Consider the following 21581-nt stretch of genomic DNA (forward strand, 5'->3'; position numbering starts at 1 on the left):
TATCATGTTCCTCTTTTTCTGAAGCATGTCTTTACTTGTATGTCACTGCTCCAGACTGTATTGATATAACTCATCTGGCCTCATAGACCTCTTTGTGTCCATTTTTTTTAATTAATTTATTCTGTAAATTATCCTCTTTCATTTGTCTCTTCCTTTGACTCTATTTCTTTATATATGCGGCATAGTTATTATTCAACCATTATTAAACATTTTCAGGCCATGCATACATCTATGGCTGGGACAATGCAATCAGTTGGGATGGGCAACATATTTCATCCCTTGTTCGTAGTACCTGCCCCTATTTACTTGCTTACTTCACCAATGCACCTACACCTTCTGCCATCACTTTGCAAGTAAAGGAGGATGACCATACTGGTAATTGGGTCCGGATAATAACACTGTATATTGGAAACAGTGTCATTAGCATCGACTCAAACTTGCGAGTAAGTTGGAAATTAAATTTTGTAACTTGACATACCATTACTGGTACTCAGTATGTTACCAGATCATTCATTTTTGTTTTTTCCTTTCCTTTTCTTTTTCCCTCTCAAAAGAGGTATTTAATGAAAAATTCACTTACTGAAGAGACACCTAAGTATATAATCTTTATTTCATATCATAACAATCATTTCAAACACATTTAAAATCTTCCTTTCTGCATCTCTTAATCTCCAAGTTTCTACCTCATACAATGTTATTTGTATAGTCACCCCTTCATAGTCTTCTCTTCGTGTTCATCCTGAGATACTTATTTCTCATGACACTTTTCATTCCCCCAAGATATTTACTGCTACCCCTACTCTGTAATTTATCTCCACCCCCATATCTCCTTTCCCTACTATATGTGACCCTAAATACTTAAGACTCTTCTTTTTCTCCAGCCCTTCTCTCTTGAGGCTTACCTCCAACTCATTGCCACCCTCTCCCCTTGTACATCTCATCACCTTTCTTTTGCTTACATATACTTTGAGATTTCTCCTCACACATACCTTACCAAACTTTGCCACTAGCTGCATTAGACCTTCCTCTAACCCAGCTTAAAATGTTGTATCATCCACAAACAACTGGCTCACTTCCCACTCTTACCATCTCCAAACTCCCTCCCATTACCACTGCATTTACCATCTACTCCACCCTATCCATGTGCACATTGAACAACTATAGTGATATTAGACAACTCTGGCATGGCCCAATCTTCACCTCAAATCACCCACTTTCCTCATTTCCTACCTTTACACATGCTCTGCTCTCTTGTAAAAACTTTTGACTGCCTTCAACAACCTTTCCCCAATCCCCTACTTCTGAAACTCATCCCAAAAGCCTTGCTGTTGACTCTTTCATATGCTTTCTCCATATCTATGAATTCCTCCAAAAATCCTTATCTTTTGTTAAGATATTTATGTATATCCATGTTACTATAAAAATTTTACATGCAAAAAGTTTTTGGCAAAATTTAAAGAGGTCTTTTTGAATATTTATGGGTCTTGAGAAGGCATATAACAGGATTGATAGGAGTTATAATAATATATACATACATATACCAAGGGTTTTTCCCCCTTACAAGGGAGGTAGCCAAAGTCAAAAGGCATAATTCTACTCCCACCCATTTCACCCCTATTCACCACCCCTCCCTCCCTCCCGTCTTGGGTTCTCCTGGATAATAGGTCATCCCTGCATCTCACCCATTGCCCTAGGTCAGAAGCAATGCAGCAAGACACAGCACATCCACAGCAAGGCCATTTTATTTAATTGGTGAGCCCCCTTTCCATCCCCTCATGCAGTAACATTGAAGACGGGGAGAAATCCCTTTGAGCTGCATCAAAATATCATTTGCCTCAACTTCTGCAGAAAATGGAGCATGTTGGAGGACTGAGAGGCAAACTATTAGAATGGATTAAAGACTTTTTGAAAGATACATGAGGACAGTAGTAAAGAACAAGATGTCAAGCTGGAGAGCAGTAACGAGCTGAGTTCCACAAGGTTCAGTGCTTGCACTAATAATGTTTCTTGTCTCTGTTCATGATATGATGGAAGGAACAACAAGCTATGCCAACACATTAGCAAATGATGCAAAAATCATGAGAAGAGTAAAAAATGAGGAGGACAGTAGAATATTGCATAAAGATCTAGATACTATTTTTGCATGGAGCCAAGAATAGGAAATGAAGTGCAATACCAAATAATATGCAATAGCGGCAAAAGGCTACCCTAAAATTATTCCGTGGGAAGTGAGCACATTACAAAAGCAAAAGATGAGAAAGACTTGGGAGTGTTGATAAAAGACAACTTTTCACCTGACTGACATAGCAGGATTGTGGGAGAGACATGTGGACTACTGCAGAAGATTAAAGTGGCATTCCATTATATGGATGAAGAGATGATGAAAAAACTCATTGAAACCCTGATACGTCCAAGACTGGAATATGCATCAGTACTATGGTCCCCACACAGAGTGAGGGATATGAGCAAGGTTGAAAGAATACAAAAGGCAGCAACCAAACTGGTCCCCAGCCTGGCAGATACCGTATATACTCGTCTATAGGTCGAAATCTTAAGGAAAGTTTTTTAGGCCAAAACCTAGGGGTCGACCTATACACAAGTAATAATCTTGTTAGGTTGAAATCCAGACATGACAAGAAAGGCTAGGAAGAACTCTTACCTTTTCTTTAGGTTCAGAAATCAAAATATTTACCTACTAGTTACTACCAGTAAACAATGGGGACATAAAATACACGGTATGTACCAAAACATGTGAAATTCCTTCTAGTTACGGTAACCCCATACGGAATACGATAAACACCGGCTTTGGTGCCCGGTATTTGGTTGTTGTGTATTTTCGTCTTCGTGATATCTTATATTGTCCTGTTTGTCTGGCACACTACTTCCAAATTGGTGGTTCTTAAAATATGTGTCACGTGGGTAGCAACATCGCTGGTTGGCAACACAAGACGTCTTGTTGTGCTGTCCTGCTGCACAAGACGTCTCGTGTTGCCAACCAGCAACGTTGCCACCAACCTGACACATACTTTAAGAACCACCAATTTGGAAGTAGTGTGCCAGACAAGCAGGACGATAAAAGACACCACGAAGACGAAAATACACAACCAAACACCGGGCACCAAAGCTGGTGTTTATCGTATTCCGTGATCAGGATGTGATAAAGTTTACATCGGAGAAACGTCATGCAACCTGAATACACGAATACGTGAACACCGTTCCGACGTCAGGCATGATGTCACCACCAATGCATGTGTGACACATAGAAACAAGGAAAACCATCTTATGGACTGGAAGAATGCAGAGCTGCTGATACGAGAACCAGACAAAATCCGCAGGAAGTGTTTAGAAGCAGCAATCATTCAAGGAACGAACACTATTGAACAAAATAGGGGTATGTTCAATATCTCGCCCCACATAATTCCCCTAATACCCATGGCCAGCATTTTTTTTTTTTTTTTTTTTTTTTTTTTTTTTTTTTTTGTGAACATTTTGCCCACGGGCGTTTGGGCCAGCATTCTCAACCTTTCCCAGTGTTCAATCCCCTTCCTCCTCCTCCTCTCCCTTCCCCCTACTTCTTTTCTCTCCCCGTTCTCTCCTTTCCCCTTATTTAATCTCAAGCATATGTATCTCAACCTGTACTTGAAAAGGCTGTAATAAGCGAAACATCATACAAATAAAGGCTCCGTCCTCATATGGTGTTTAATTCGTCAGTCTTGTCGGCTACTGCTACTTTCATGAAATTAAATCTTGGTAATCTGTTCAAGTTTTTCACTCTGTTGAAATGGCAACTTCAGTGAAACTTACTAGATATCAAAATCAGTGAACTTGAAAAAAACATACAGTAAAGTCGTGCTTATCCGAACGCGTTTTAACCGAATAATCGCATTAACCGAACATTTTCTCAATACTGTAGCCATCGCTTCAACCGAACGTATTTGGATCTCAACCGAACATTCGAACACCCCGCCGCCTCTTCCGCCACCCCAGCGCCACCCGCAAGCTTCACCAAGTGCTCACACGGTGGCAGCACACTCCATGTTTACACCTGATCAGCTGTTTATACTCTATAGAATATGTTTATGAACTATTATAAGCATTTCCATGTGTATGTTAAGTTTACAGGTACGAATATTGCAGCGGACATTATCACATAAAACTCTACGGGAATGAAAAATACAAAGTCGGATTAACCGAACATTTCGGTTAATCGGACATTTCTAATCCCCCTTGGAGTTCGGATAAGTGAAAGTTTACTGTACACCAAAATACATCAGAATTAATGAAGTGAAAAACCATAATAATCAATTGCTATACCAGGCAAGCCACGCCACTTCAAAGCATTAAGACAGTGGAATGCTTACAGCACCAAAACAAAAACAAGCCACTCGACCTATACATGAGGTATATGGAAAATTCCAGATTTTTGACCAAAAATGGGGGGTCGACCTTTACACGAGATCGACCTATAGACGAGTATATACGGTAAACCATATGAGGAAAGACTAAAGGTACTGGGTCTGCCAACTTGGAAAGATCAAGAGAAAGAGGTGACATGATTAGTGTTCAGGTCACTAAAGGGGATAGATTGCATTGATAGAAGAGATCTCCTAAATAAAGATGGGAGGGCTTTACGAGGTCATACAAGTAAATTAAAAAAGACCACTTGTCAAAAGGATGTGAAGAAATACAGTTTTCCACATAGATGTATAAATATGTGGAATAGCTTAGGTGATATAGCCCAAGCTCAAACAATACATGAGTTCAAATCTAAACATGATAATTGGAAATCAAAGATATAGATTAAGTTGGAACTGTACATGAATTTGAGTCTAGGTATGTTGGAAAATTAGAGAATAGGAGACAGGACCCAATGAGAGTTTCTCCTTTCCTGTATACTACAATTAGGTTAATACATAACCACTCCTTAACCCCTAATGATAACAATGATAATAATAATTATGATGAAGATAATAATAATGATGATGGTAATAATAATAATAATGATAATAATAATAATAATAAATTAATGATAATAATAGTAATGATGATAATAATAATAATAATAATAAGTTATAAAAATGATAATAATAATGATGATGATGATGATGATAGTAATATGATAGTAATGATAACACTGATAAGGATGATGATGATAATAATGATGGTTGGGATGGTATGGATACATGGAAAGAATGAATGAAGAAAGATTAATAAAAGAAGTGTGGAAGGCGGAGGTGGAAGCAGTGAATATGAGGGGACGACTAAGGATGAGATGGATGGGGTAAAAGGGGTACTGGGAAAGAGGGGAATGTCTGTTGAAGAAGGAAGGGAGAAGAAGGAAGAAAGTTGTGCATGGAGAATGGCTGTGTATGTATGATACTGTGGTGCATGGAAGGGAGTGGGTGGGGATAGGGGGAGGAGGCTAGGGAGCGGATATGTGTGAAAAATGTTTTGATGAAGCCTGAAGGGATTTCCCCCCATCTTCAGTGTTACTGCACAAGGGGACAGAGAGGGGGGTTCACCAACTGAACAAAGCAGCTTTGCTATAGATGTGCTGTCTTGCTACACTGCTTCTGACCAAGAGTGATGGATGAGATGCATGGATGACCCATCATCCAGGAGGAGCCAAGATGAGAGGGAGGGAAGGAGGAGTGGTGAATGGGGGTGAAATGGGTGGGGATGAAATTGGTGGGAATGGAATTATGCATTTTGATTTTGGCTACCTCTCTTGAAAGAGGCAAAAAGTTCTTCTTAGGTATGTAATGATAATGATAACAGTAATAATACAAGTTTCCCCCACTATACAATTGGGTTATGTACAAATAACAAATGATTGAATAGCAAATAACAAACAATCGGATAACAAATAACAAATGATTGGATAGCAAACTTAAGTTTTAATAGGATTTAGTTTAATGGGGAGAGTAGCCTTGGCCCAGCTTATATTGAGCGTTATATTACACTTTTCCATGCCATCCAAAGAAATAGTGTTATAGATGTATTATTTTTTATACAGTGGTTTGCCAGGTAGGCCTATATCCATTGGAAAGTGTAGAAAAAGAAGCTCTGTAGAATGCCACTAGTCACTAGTTACCCAATCCCACACTGCACATACCTTTTATGGTTAGTCTTACTAAAATCCCAAGGAATCTTTTTCCTCATCATCAGAAGTGGTAGGACTAGATGAATCCTGGGCAGACAGGTTGACGGAAGAGCACCAGACGTAGACTGGAGAGGTGGTGGAGGGGAGTCTGGATCAGCTGATTCAGGGTGGGGGCCTGGGTAGGAGGGAGCAGCAGGTTTGAAGAAGTTGGAAATAATGGTTTGCCTTGCCTTTTTTTTTTTTTTTGGCCTTGAATATATCTCTGTAGACCTTGAAGGATTGCTCCACATTACAGGCTAGGTTTGGGTCCCTTTCCTTTATATTTTTGATTATTGCATCTAAGCCAGAGAACACCTCACAAAGTGTTTTGATGTCTAGGCCTTGCTGGGGCACGTCATCATCATCGCCATGGAGAGCTCATTCTTGTTCCAACTCCATCAGATCTTCAATGCTGAATGGCTTATCATGAGACTAGCAATTCATTCACACCATCTTCATCCACCTCCTTGAAGCCATCCATATGTGAGAGCCTGACGATGTCCTTACGAATGGGTGTCACATCATGAAATCCAATGAAGTTGTCAGCTGGCTTGACACATTTGGGCCACAGTTTCTTCCAGCAGCCATTCATTGTTTTTCCTGTCACCTCCTTCCATGCTGCAGTGATATTGTCATTGGCCTTCTTGATATTATAATTGGCCCAGAACTGCTTGACTGTGGGCTTGTCTGGGCTGTCAGTCATGTTAATCAGCTGACTCATTGTGCAGTGCTGGTAATACGCCTTGAAAGTGACAATCACACCTTGGTCCATGGGCTGGATGAGTGATGTCATGTTTTTAGGCAGAAACATCACCTCTATGTTGTCTGTCAAATCTTCCATGGTTCTTGGGTAGCTTGGGGCATTGTCAACCAGCATGAGGAAATGGTTTAGCAATGTTCTCTTTGGCAGCATAATCACACAGTGCAGGGGACAAATAATTTGCAACATAATGTTGGTTCATAGAAGACATCATCCTGGCCTTCTTGTTGGATCTATATATCACTGGAAGATACTTTTTCACATAGCCCTTAAGTGCCCTAGGGTTTTCACAGTGATAGATCAGTAAAGGCTTCAGCTTCAGGTTCCCAGCTGCATTACCACCCAGCTTTAAATCCTGGTGTTGTTTTCTCCTCCTTAGAAATTAATGTTCTGGATGACATTTTCTTCCAATACAGGCCTGTCTTGTCATAGGTTATCACCTGTTTGGCACTGTAGCCACACTCTTCAATGTGTTTCTTCAGTGTTGGTATGAATGCTGCAGTGACAGGCCTGTCAGAACTTGTTGCCTCACCATGTCAGAGTGAAAAGCTATCCTCCTAATATTTTGGATGTACTTAGAAATTGATTCATCATCCAGCTCTAATATCTTTAAATTACTATTGTAATCATTAACATTAATTATAATGAAATCCATAAAAAGGACTGTATTTGTCAACAAACTCATGTAAAAATGTTACTATGTCAAATTATAGTCCTACTCTCGCTATTGGACAAGTGATCAAGAAAGTTTTTGATGTATTGCTCATGCTCACGTGGTCTGAGAGATTGAAAAGATGCCATGTAGACTGCAAGACGGCCTAACAAAGATATTAAGGTCATCTTCAAATTGTCCCTTTTAAAAGGGAACTAGTCTGGTTTCAGAACTATTAGGAGACCGAATGGGAAGCAAGTTCTCAATTCCCTCCCTTCCCCGGTTTGGGAAGCTTTTGGAATAATGTTGGAAGAATAAACTAACCAAAGAAGGTCGAGTTTCCTTTCAACCAAGAATGGAAAGCTGGAGTAGGACCCATATACCCACAGTTCCCATGTTCTACCAGACGACTAACCGGCAGTACAGTACAACTCCTCATCCTTCGGTTTGTGTCATTGGAAGTCAAGGAGTAGCGGAATAATGATCGCTTCATCCAGAAGATGGGTGGCAATCTGTAGCATCTGAATTGTTGATCTATATACAACAATTTTTTTTTTTTTTTTTTTTCTGTCATGGTTCGCCGTGACAACCAACCATCTTGATGTTGTGTAGGGCTGCTTGGGATTTAAAACAGTTGAACCAACCCTTACAGGCACTGAAAGTTGACCCATCCTTAACTTCATATCCCTTCTTATATAGATCATTACAAATCAAGAGGGTTTTCATTGTCACAAGGGAGGTAGAGAGTTGCTACAGTGAGACACATTATCAATCCATAGCCTTAAGAGTATCTCCATTTCCTCCTGTATTGGTTCCCTCTGCCTCGTCAGCATCTTTGGCATTAACCTCTTCGATACGATGACACCTACGTAGGCATCATGAGGACCAAGTGGGTTCGCGAGGATGCTGATGTCAGCGTCTTACTTGGGTGGGAATGATTTTATGCCTTTTCCTTTTTGGCTACCTCCCTTGTAAGGGGGAAAAAGCCTTGGTATATGTATGTATGTATATATATATATATATATATATATATATATATATATATATATATATATATATATATATATATATATATTAATTTAGGGGATAATTGGAAATTATTGTGATTAATCAAAGATGGAAAGATTAGGGAGACTAGAGCTATTAGCTAACATTTCCTCAAAGACAGTGATATATATATATTTTTTTTCCCAAGGTTCTTTACAATGGAAAGATGATTCGCCAGACAGAGTTCATGGAGTCTGGGTTGACACTTCATTCATCCAAAGAAATGGCTACGATTTCAGTCCCATCCATCGACCTTATAATTGAATTCAATCGGAAACTTGACTTGTGTACCATCAGCATTGGAATCTTCTCCTTTGCTAGAGTTTCAGGTCTATTGGGAGTCTTTGACTTTGAAGCAAACACAGATGCAGTTGGACCATCATGGGAGTTACAGGTGAAGTACAAATTGATCAGTTTTGTCCAATATTCCTTTAATTAATTTACATTAAGAAAAGATTTAAAAGCAAGTATAGGTATTCATATCAATACATGTTCTTCAAATTACAAACACTTCAGACTTGTCAGCAAGCTACAACCAAGCACATGTTACAGATTGTAGCATGTATGTGCAGTTCATCACAAATATCTCTGATGTATGAATAAACTAAGACTAAACAACACTATATATTTCAAATGTTCATATTTTCAGGGTGTTTAACCCACCTTTCTTTAATAATTCTCTCATGTTCATGTGGCCAAAATGTACAGAATATCCCTTAGTAGGGTGTGATATTTCTACATATTCAAACATCTGTTTGTACATTTTTCTGCTCAAGCTATTGTTGTACACTAACTTTAATGCTTACTCATTCTTCTCAGAATATGAGAGATGCCGAGCGCTGGGGGGGTTGGCAGATTGAAAACGATGATAAATGCGCATCGACAATACCACCAGTGGGTATCACACCTCAGAGACCAGGGCAGTCTCTTATATGCCAAAAACATTTTGAGTGGCAGGATTCACCCTTGAGGTAAGCATTTCTTCCAATTCCAAGCTCATCCTATATCTTATAGATAATTTATTGAATCTTCTCAATATGGTGTCGTACTTCATATGGGATTTGAATTTTGTACAAGCCTCCTCCACTGTGGTATATTTTGTATCTACCTAATTGTAGTATACAGGAAAGGAGAAACTCTCATTGGGTCCTGTCTCCTATTCTCTAATTTTCTAACATACTTAGATTCAAATTCATGTACTGTTCCAACTTAACCTATAGCTTTGATTTTCAGTTATCATATTTAAATTTGAATTTATGTATTGTTTGAGCTTGGGCTATATCATATTCTAACCCAGTGGTTCCCAACCCCAGGGTTGTGACCCAAACTAGGGTCGCGAGGGTGTTTTTGAGGGTCGCCATTTTTAACTTTTTTTTCATTCAAGTTTCAAATGTTATTGTCCTAGTAAATTCATTGTCCTAGCAAATATAAACTGAACTATAAAAACGAAAGTTTATAAACATTATGCAAGTACGTAGAAATATAACATGAAATGGTTGAATTTATTATTACAATTAGGGTCGCGACTCCAGGCCAAGAGTGGATTTAGGGTCGCAGCCAAAAAAGGTTGGGAAACACTGTTCTAACCTATTCCACATATTTATCCATCTATATGGAAAACTGTATTTCTTCACATCCTTTTGACATGTTGTCTTTCTTAATTAATGTCCATGACCTCTTTAATCCCTCCCATCTTTAATAAGGAGATCTCTTCTATTAATGTAATCCATCCCCTATAGTGACCTGAACACTGTAATATTGTCACTTCTTTCTCTTTGATCTTTCAAAGTTGGTAGATCCAGTAATTTTAGTCTTTCCTCATATGGTTTATCTGCCAGGTTGAGGACCAGTTTGGTTGCTGCCCTTTGTATTCTCACAGTCTTGCTTATATCCTTCACTCTGATGGACACATCAGGGTTTTAATGAGTTTTGTCATCATCTCTTCATCCATATAATGGAATGTCATTTTAACCTGCCACATTCGCACCCAAGTATCTAAAACTATCCACTTCCTCAAGTCTCTCTCCCTTAATACTCGCTTCCAGTCTGCTGCCACTTTCACCCCTTGTACATCTCATCACCTTACTTTTACCCACATTTATCTTCAACTTCCTTCTTTTGCACACTATACCAAACTCTGTCACTAACTTCCTCAATCCCTCCTCTGATCCTGCTGGCTTATCTCCCACTTTTCTCCATTTTCTTTAACCATTTCCAATCCCTGACCCACCACCCTTGCATTTACCTCTTGCACCACCCCATTCACGTATAAATTGAACAGCCAAGGTGACATAACACATCCCTGACAAAGGAGTAGAGGTGGAGGTAGAATGTAGATTGAGAGAAGCAAGTAAATGCCTTGGGGGATTAACCCCTTCCATACGGTGCCGCACACGTAGGCGTCATGGGGAGCGAGTGTATTCGCGAGGCTGCCATATCGGCGTCTTGATTATATTTATTGTAGTCGCCCTTTCATAATGACATTCTTTCTAATTCTTTTGTAATCGCATTTTCTATGGTTATCAAAATTCACGGGTGAAGAGAGAACGATCGATATAAGCGGTGACTATATTTTATGATGCGTCATGGGGAGCGAGTGTATTCGCGAGGCTGCCATATCGGCGTCTTGATTATATTTATTGTAGTCGCCCTTTCATAATGACATTCTTTCTAATTCTTTTGTAATCGCATTTTCTATGGTTATCAAAATTCACGGGTGAAGAGAGAACGATCGATATAAGCGGTGACTATATTTTATGATGCGAGTATTATTACGACACGTCGTACGGCTGGCATTGGCTGCTGCCACCGAGATCTAAGTCCATGACGCCTACGTGTGCGGCACCGTATGGAAGGGGTTAAAAAGTGTAATGAGAAATAGACATTTGGGAATGGATGCTAAGAGAGATTGTATTACCTAGTTGTATTTACCTAGTTGTATTTTGCGGGAAGGGAAGCTATGCTTGTGGTGTCCCGCCTTTGTATCTTGCAGTGTCTAGTTTGTTTTTAAACTCATGAATGGTTTTTGCGCATACTATTTCATTGTCCAGTTTGTTCCAAGTGTCCAAAACTCTATGAGGAAAACTGTTTTTCTTCAGTTCTCTTCTATAGCTATGTTTTTTTATTTTCTTTCCATGTCCTCTTGTGTTTCTTTTGTCCCAGTTAAGTAAGTTCTCACTATCGAGTACCTCTGTGCCTTTCATGATTCTGTAGATGGTCAATAGGTCACCTCTCTCTCTTCTTTGCTCCAGTGTCGGTAACTCCAGTTTAGCCAATCTCTCTTCGTATGATAGGTTTGCAAGTGCAGGTGCCATTTTTGTAGCTGCTCTTTGGATTCTTTCTATTTTCTTTATATTCTTTTTGGTACTGGGGGACCACAATGTCGCTGCATACTCTAATCTAGGCCTTATCAATGTAACCAATATTTTTTTCATCATGTCTTCGTCCAAGTATGTAAACGCCACTTTTATTGATCTTAGCAAGTTGTAAGTCTCCCCGACAATTTTGTTAATCTGTATATCATAGGACAAGTCGTTCGTGATAATTACTCCCAAATCTTTTTCGGATCCTACTTTCTTTACTTCTTTGGTTCCAATTGTATATTTTCCTGATATTCTGTTTTTGCTTTTTCCAAACTCCATTATGCTACACTTCTTCGTATTAAAGTCCACTTCCCATTTCTGACTCCAGTTCCATACCCTATTTAGGTCTTCTTGCAGTGCTTCACAGTCCTCATCAGTTTCTATTTTCCTTAGCAGTTTGGCGTCATCGGCAAAGAAGCTCATGTAGCAGTTCACGTCCTCATCCATGTCATTCATATAGATAGCAAACATTATTGGTGCCAGCACAGATCCTTGCGGTACTCCACTGATCACCTCTTTCCAGTCTGAATATTTTTCTCTGAGCACTACTCTCATCTTTCTACCAGTCAGAAAGTCCTCTATCCATTTTAGTAGGTTTCCCTGTATTCCTCCTATGTGTTCCAGTTTTTTTAGTAGTTTTCTGTGTGGTACTTTGTCAAAGGCTTTTTGCAAGTCTAGGAATGCACAATCAGCCCATCCATTTCTTTCTTGCACTATGTCTATTAGTCTTGAGTAAAAGCATATTAAGTTTGTGGAGCATGATCTTCCTTGTCTGAATCCGAATTGTCTTGGGTTTAATATGTCATTGTCTTCCAGATGTTCTACCCATCTATTCTTGATTATTTTCTCACAAATTTTGGCAATGGTGCTTGTTAGAGATACTGGCCTATAGTTGGTGGGTTCTTCTTTGTTTCCTCCTTTGTGTATTGGTACAATGTTAGCGTTTTTCCAGTCCTCGGGTATCTTTCCTTCTTTGAGTGAGCTGTTTATTAAGATGTGTATTTTGTCTGTTAGTTCTTCTTTGCACTCCTTTAGAATCCAATTTGCAATACCGTCCGGGCCATGTGATTTTCTGACATCCAGCCTTGATAAATGTTCTGATATTTCCTTTAGTGATGCTGTAAACTCATTCATGAGGGGAGATTTCTTGTTTTTGTCTATGTCACAATTCGGTATTTTCTCTCTGGTGAAAACAGATTTAAAGTGATTGTTCATGACTTCGGCCATCTCTAAATCTTCTGTGTATTCTATGTTTCCTTGGCATAGTTTCACCAATTCCTGTTTGTTTTTAAGTTTACCATTCACATACCGATAGAATAGTTTGGGTTGCTCTTTGCATTTGTCTATAATATCCTTCTCATGGTTCCTTTTCTCCTCTCTTCTCACATTAACATACTCATTTCTATAGTTAACATAAATTTGCCATTTGCTTTGTTTTTTGTCTTTTCTCCACTTTTTCCAAGCTTTGTCCCTTCTGTCTTTTGCCTCACTGCATCTTTTGTTGAACCAACATTTAATGTACTCTCTCTCTCGCTTTTGTCTTGGTACATGCCTGTTTACCCCTTCATTGTAGTTTTCCATCAATATATTCCATTTCTCTTCCACTGCTGTTTCTTCCCTGTAAAATATTTCCCAGTTTGCACTCCGGAAGAATGTCTTTAGTTTTGTAAAGTCTGTTTTGTTGTACCTCAGTCTTCCTTTCCTATGCTTTTCGTTCCTCTCTATGTCTATTTCTTCCTTTAGTATAGTTTCGATGAGTACATGGTCACTCTTTCCAATTGGTGTCTCATACTGGACTTTATGCACTATTTCAGGCTCTGTTGTAAATATTAGATCTAGTTTCGATGGCTCTTCATTATTTCTGTACCTTGTGTTTTCATGGACCCATTGGGTCATTGTGTACTCCATGGTCATATCTAGCAGTACATTGCCCCACGAGTCATCTCCTCCTTGAGTGATTGTGCCGACAGCACTGTATGGGGCAGAAACATGGAACATAAGAGAGGAAGAGAGAAGGAGTTTGAATGTGTTTGAGATAAGGTGTCTGAGAAGTATGATAGGGGTTACTAGGCTGGATTGAGTGAGAAATGAGGAGGTGAGGAGGAGAACGGGGGTGGAAAGGGAGTTGGAAGATAGGGTGGATGAAAAAGTATTGGGATGGTTTGGGCACATGGAAAGAATGAGTGAAGAAAGACTAGTAAAAGAGGTGTAGAAGGCAGAGGTGGAAGGAGTGAACATGAGGGGCCATCCTAGGATAAGATGGATGAATGGGGTAAAAGGGGCTTTGGGGAAGAGTAATGTCTGTTGAGGAAGGATGGGAGAGGACAGAAGACAGGGGTGAATGGAGAATGGTTGTATATGGATGATGTTGTGATCCATGAGGTGGAATGGATGGGGGATGGGGGGTGAGGGAGTATGTGTGAGGGAAATTTGATGCAGCCCAAAGGGATTTCTCCCTGTCTTCTCCTTTTCTGCATGAGGGGACGGAGAGGGGGGGTTGCCGATTTAATGAAGCGTCTTTGCTGTGGATGTGCTGTGTCTTGCGACACTGGTTCTGACCCAGGGCAGTGGACAAGATGCAGGGATGACCCGTCATCCAGGAGGTGCCAAGATAAGAGGGAGTGAAGAGGGTGGAGGGGAGTGGAGTGTGATAGGGATGGAATGGGTGGGAGTGGTTTTTATGCCTTTGTTTTTTGGCCACCTCCCTTATAAGGGGGGAAAAAACCTTTGGTATATGTATGTATATATGTATCTTAACCTCCTGCAGTAGTCCATATGTTTCTCCCACAATCCTACTGATATGTCTGTCAGGTGACAGGTTGTCTTTTATCAACACTCCCAAGTCTTTCTCCTCTTTTGCTTTTGTAATGTGTTCGCTTCCCAAGGAATAGTTTGAGGATGGCCATTTGTCGCTAATGCGCATTTCCAGTACTTTGCATTTTTTGGTATTGAACTTCATTTCCTATTCTTGGGTCCATGCAAAAATAGTATCTAGATATTTTTGCAGTATTCTACTGTCCTTTTCATTTTTCACTCTTCTCATGATTATTGCATCATGTGCAAACATGTTGGCATAACTTGTTGTTCTTTTAATCATATCATTAACATACGCAAGAAACATTATTGGTGCAAGCACTGAATCTTGTGAAACTCTGCTTATCATTGCTCTCCAGCTTGACATCTTGTCCTTCACTACTTTATTGATCTTAGCAAGTTGTAGGTTTCTCCAACAATTTTGTTTATCTGTTTATCATGGGACATGTCCTTTGTAATGATTACTCCCAGGTCTTTTTTCTGATTCCACTTTCTTTACTTTCTTTGTACCAATTTTATTGCCATTTCCTGCTCTGTTTTCATTCCCTTCCATTTTTCCTTGATACTATATCCACTGTATTAAACCATCTTGGGCATCTACAAGTGTTCCCCTTCATATTTAACATAACCTAGGCATCCTGTTATTTTGTAGTGTTGAGAAGTTCTATATTTTTGTTGTTTTTTTTAACTCTCAGGAACTCTAGTTGATACTTGTTTACAGTCCAGCGGTTGGTGTGTATTTACCTAGTTTTACTTACCTAGTTGTATCTTACAGGAAGGGGAGCTACACTTGTGGTGTCCTGTCTCTGTATTTTGCTATATCTGATATGCTCTTAAATTCTTGTATTATTTTTGCACACACTATTGTTTTATCTAGTATGTTCCATACATCCACCACTGTGGGGAAAGCTGTTTTTTCAGGTCTCTTCTATAACTGTCTTTTTGAGTTTCCTTCCATGTCCTCTTGTTTTTCCCTTATCCCAATTTAGTAAGTCATCTCTATCAAGGATTTCCACACCCCTCATAATTCTGAAGATGGTCAACAGTTCACCTCTTTCTCTTCTTTGTTCCAGAGTTGGTAGTTCTAGTTTTGACAATCTTTTTTCATATGACATTTTTGATAGTGTTGGAGCCATCTTCGAAGTTGCTCTCTGGATTCTCTCAATCTTATATTCTTTTTTAGTACTGGGTGACCATAGTGTTGCTGCATACTCCACTTTAGGCCTTATCAGTGTGACTAATATTTTCTTTACCATTTCTTCATCCAAGTAAAAGCCACTTTTATTGATCTTAACAAGTTATAGGTTTCACGGACAATTTTGTTTATGTGTTTGTCAGGGACATATCTTTTGTTGTGATCACCCCCAGGTCTTTTTCAGATCCCTACCTAATAATAGTATACAGGAAAGGAGCAATACTCATTGGATCTCATCTCCTATTTTCTCTCTCTCTTTTTTTTTCTCTTCTTCTTTTATCATACCTAGCCTTGAATTAATGTATAGTTCCAACTTAATTCATATCCTTGATTTCTAAATATCATATTTAGACTTGAACTCATTGAGCTTGAGCTATATCACTTCCTAAGCTATTCCAAATACCATATTTTCTGTACCATAAGGCGCGGGAAAAATCCTTAAAATCGGCCAAAATCGGGTGGTGTGCCTTATCGTGCGGTGCGCCTTATGCGTGGCTTCAGTGCAAAAAAATACCTCGGATAGTGACGTACTATTTTGACACGTTTCGTAGCTAGCCTGCCGACGGCGACAGTGCATGATAGGCCTAGCAAAAGTTACAACTAAGTTATAACCAAGGTATGTATCTTGACAAGAAAATTGTGAAAACTTCGACAGTTTTCGGGTCCATGCCACAGCATTCATTCACGCTATCATGGCTATGACATGATAGCGTCCACAACACAGACAGCCATTTTGCATTGGTATAGTCTCACTCCACTCAGACTGTAGTCATTTGGGTATTTTTTTAGTTTTGATCATGGACGCAATATAGCAATATAAAATTAATTATTAATTTTGTAAATTAAAATGTATTAACGTAATATGCAATTTTGTGGGCGGAAATGAAAATAAAAAATAACCTTGCTACAAGCAAATATGCTAATGAACGAAGTCGGTAGCATAGGATCGGGACGCCAACGTCTCTCACGACGACAACAACGAGGACGAGCCGGATGACCTTTAATTTGCAGGTAATGATTTATTAAACACAGGTTAGGTTAGGGTTAGACGAGTTTATCACCCTTTCATATCTTCGACGTCGGCATCTATCATAACAAACATGGCGTACCATTAGTCCGAAACGACTTTGTTACTTACGAAATCTGTTTCAGCACATTTTTTGTTTTTTATTTCTGCTCACAAAATTGCATATTATGTTGATACATTATAATTTACAAAATTAATAATTAATTTTTTATTGCTATATTGTGCCCATGGTCGAAACTAAAAATTTACCTTCATTTGTAATCTTGTGTTTTTAAGTGAATAGAGAATTCCGGGAATAAAACTGCTAATGTTGGTTTTATTCCCCACAATTCCCGTAACGTGTTTATTGTTTTTTAGGAGTATTGGCAGGGCAGACCGTCCATGGAGGTGGTCTAATTTCACTGACCAAAAAAAAATATATATCATTTATTTTTGTAATTTTGCTAAATCCCAACCGATTTTTCTCATTCAACAACGAAAATGTTGTTCTGAATGCACTCACATATGCATGATTATCCGATGACGAGACCAGGTGGGCCTTATGGTCAGGTGCACTTTATGTAAGGACAGGGAATAGCAAATTACGGGTGCGCCTTATGGTACGAAGCGCCTTATGGTCCGAAAAATACGGTATCTATATGGAAAAACTGTATTTTTTCACATCCTTTTGACATGTGGTCTTTCTTGATTTGCTCCTATGACCATTTAAAGCCTTCTTATCTTTAATCAGGAGATCTCTCCTGTCAATGCAACGTATTCCTTTTAATGACCTGAATACAGTGAGCCCTCCTTATATGGTAATTTTTTATCCGGTAAATTCACAGTTACGGTATTTGGTAATTACTACCCTCGATTCTATTTACGGTAAGAAAAATTCACAGATATGGTATCTGCTAGATATTTTGAAGAGGAAAGAGCAGGGAGAAGGTACGCCTTCTATATCCTATTATTACATGTTATAATGGGTTCAGTATACAGTAATTTCAATTTGCAGTAAGGTTTTCAGGAATGCATATGTACCGTATAATGAGGACTTACTGTACTGTAATTATATTACCTCTTTCTCTTTGATCTTTCAAAGTTTGCAGACATACTGCTATTATTCTTTCTCCACTTATGGTTTATCTGCCAGGCTGGGGACCAGTTTGGTTGTTGCCCTTTGTATTCTCTTGATCCTTATATTTTTCACTATGTGGGGGACCATACTACAGGGTTTTAATGAGTTTTTCATCATCTCTTCATCCATATAGTGAAATGCTACTTAAATCTTCTGCAGTAGCCCATATGTTTCTCCCACAATTCTGCTGATATGTCTTTCAGGCGATATGTTGTCTTTTATTAACACTATCAAATCTTTCTCCTATTTTGCTTTTGTAATGGGTTTTCTTTCCAAAGAATAGTTTAAGGATGGTCTTTTGCCACTATTGCCCATTTCCAGTACTTTCCATTTTTTGGTATTGAACTTCATTTCCCATTCTTGGCTGCATGCAAAAATAGTGTCATCATCTTTTTGTAATAATCTATTGTCCCTTTCATTTTTCACTCTTCACATAATTTTTGCATCATCTGCAAACATGTTGGCATAGCTTGTTCCTTCCATCATGTCATTGACATAGACAAGAAGCATTATTGGTGCAAGCACCGAATCTTATGGAACTCTCCTCATTACTGCTCTCCATCTTGACATCTTATCCTTTACTACTGTCCACATGTACCTTTCCTTCAGAAAATATTTCATCCATTCTACTAGTTTGCCTTTCAGTCCTCCAACAGGCTCCAATTTCCATATAAGGCAACTATGATGTACTTTATCAAATGCCTTCTCTAGGATGAGGTACATACAGTCACCCCCCCCCTCTCTTGCAGCACATCAATCACTCTCAAGTGATGTGTAATTCACCATGGTTTTGGATCACATATTGGACTTGTGATAAACAGCTATTACCCTCCTAGATGAGAGCTCAGAGCTCATATATGACCAATCCATGGGTAATGCTGTGACCTTACACATACAGACATCCCTCCTCCCAACTCTCCACCCACAAGAGTTGGAGTAATGGCTCACAGCATAGCAATACTGAAGTTATTTCAGCCAAGGGTAGGATTTGAACTCAGACCATGTATTGACCTAGTTGTATTTTATGGGAAGGGGAGCTATGCTTGTGGTGACCCGTTTTTGTATCTCACAAGATCATGTTTGTTCTTAAATTCTTGTATTGTGTTTGCACACACTATCTTTTTGTCCAATTTGTTCCATATATCTATCACTGTGTGGGAAGCTGTTCTTTTTCAGGTCTCTTCTGTAGCTGTCCTTTTTGAGTTTCATTGCATGTCCTCTTGTTTTTCCTCTGTCCTCTCTATCAAGGCATTCTTTTCCTTTCATAATTCTGTAGATGGTTAGTAGGTCCCCTCATTCTCTTCTATTTTCCAGGGTCGGCAATTCCAGTTCGGTCAGTCTTTGTTCATATGTCAACTTTAAAAGTGTTGGGGCCATCTTTACTGTTACTCTTTGTATTCTTTCTAATTTTCTTATATTCTTTTTTGTACTGGGTGACCATATCAATGCTGCATATTCCAGTTTTGGCCTTATCAGTGTTTGTAATATTTTCTTTTATCATTTCCTTATCCAGGTATTTAAAAGCCACCTTTATTGATCTCAACAAATTGTATGTTTCTCCGACTATTTTATTTATATGTTTATTAGACGACATGTCTTTAGTGATGATTACTCCTAGGTCCCTTTCAGAATTCACTTTCTTTACTTCTTTTCCGTCAATTTTATACTGTCCTGATATCCTATTCTTGCTTTTCCCAAATTTAATTATACTGCATTTCTTGATATTGAACTCTACTTCCCATCTCTTGCTTCACTCTGAGATTTTGTTTAGATCACTCTGTAATGACTCACATTCTATTTTGGAGTTTATTCTCCTTAAAACTTTGTGTCATCCGCAAAGAAGTTCATGTAACATTCAATAATTTTGTCTATGTCATTCACATTATAGCAAACATTATCGGAGCTAGTACTGACCCCTGTGGGATGCCACTACTCATTTTTTCCCATTTTGAAAATTTGTCTCTGAGTACTACTCTCATTTTTCTTCCATGTAGGAAATCCTCCATCCATTTCAATAGTTTTCCATGTACGCCTCCTATTGTTTCCAGTTTATAAAGCAATTTTCTGTGTGGTACCTTATCAAATGCCTTTTGTAAGTCCAGGAAGGCACAGTCTGCTCAGCCATCCCTTTCTTGCAATATATTTATCAATCTTGAATAGAAACAAATCATATTAGTGGTACATGATCTTCCCTGTCTGAATCCAAATTGCCTCAGGTTGTTCTCCTCCAGATATTTTGTCCATCTATCTTTGATGATTCTCTCAAAAAATTTAACTATTGTACTCGTTAGGGACACTGGTCTATAATTTGTGGGATCTTCCTTATTTCCCCCCTTATATACAGTCATCCCTCGTTATTCATGGGTGTCGCGTGCTAGGCCCTGTATTTTTGTTGATATATAGAATCATAAACCGTGACTCGAGTAGTTTCTGCAATCCAGAATCCTAGATCAACATTTAGCATCTTACAATCAATTTAACTTCACTGGGATAAAGAAAAATGGTGGGGTGCAATCACTTAATTCAATACCTAAATCAAATTACGACTAAATCTTACTAGTTAATCAGTGTGAACAGAGTGCGGGCACGGTAATCAGGAGAGGGCTCAAAAGGGCCCGCACATCTTTTTCATGCTACAGCTGTGCAACACCAGTGCTGTGGCACAGGTGCCAATGTATGTCTATGTAACCTATCATATTTCTATTTACCCAGCTCCACACAATTTACCAGTATCTTTATTCTTGTGTGAAGGGGGCTCACAATATAGTCACTAATAGTCATCCACTATACATAAATGATGGGGCATGGAAGTGGGGGTCCTGCTTCTTTTCTTCATTTGATTTATGTGCCCTCTGACCTCTGCTAGCAGGAGGCCCCAATTTCGTATTCCTCCGCTGCCGGCCTCCAAGTCTTCCACGTCATCCGTGTGTGCGATGCCCGCATCCGTTGTGTAACATGTCACGGTGAAAACACGAGTCCGTTGTGTAACATGGCATGGTCATGGTGGAAACATGACAGCGGGGGATACGTTCTCAAAATCCCCGTGAATGGCTAAAACAGCTAATACTATTTTTGATAAAACGATTAAAAATCTACGGAATTTCACAGCCAAAATTCGCACTCTCGTGCTTCATTCTAGCCACACTTATCTACTAACAGTTGAAACATGCTTTAAATGTCTTCCACTTATAATAAATTCACTTCTCATATATCAGTGGTTAACAAGTATAATTTAATAACACATATTAAACTATAATCAGCAGTTACGCCTGGCCCGGCGCGCGCAGTCGACAGTCAACCGTGGCCAACGATTGGTCGATAGGCCATGCCCACTGCGTCGACGCATTAGTGCTCTGAGTGATACAATTGAACATAGGACTAGTTTTTTGCTATTTTCGGACAAGCTATTGCTGATAATGGGGAAAATTTGGTACTGATCAACAGGAAACTGATGAATGAACAGCT

General features: G+C 39.1%; 1 protein-coding gene across 3 annotated transcripts in view; it reads left to right on the plus strand.

Moving 5' to 3' along the window:
- The window catches only part of LOC143025361 (uncharacterized), a 131917-nt gene that overhangs the window by 89912 nt on the left and 20424 nt on the right, over positions 1-21581 (plus strand). For all 3 annotated transcript variants that reach the window (XM_076184901.1, XM_076184902.1, XM_076184903.1), the window contains 3 exons: positions 217-443; positions 8750-8995; positions 9421-9572. In XM_076184901.1, the coding sequence (XP_076041016.1) occupies positions 217-443; positions 8750-8995; positions 9421-9572 (625 nt within the window). The remainder of the gene's footprint in view (positions 1-216; positions 444-8749; positions 8996-9420; positions 9573-21581) is intronic.

The sequence above is a fragment of the Oratosquilla oratoria genome, chromosome 5 (assembly GCF_046742065.1).
Source record: "Oratosquilla oratoria isolate Oo_2021 chromosome 5, ASM4674206v1, whole genome shotgun sequence".
Taxonomy (NCBI): domain Eukaryota; kingdom Metazoa; phylum Arthropoda; class Malacostraca; order Stomatopoda; family Squillidae; genus Oratosquilla; species Oratosquilla oratoria.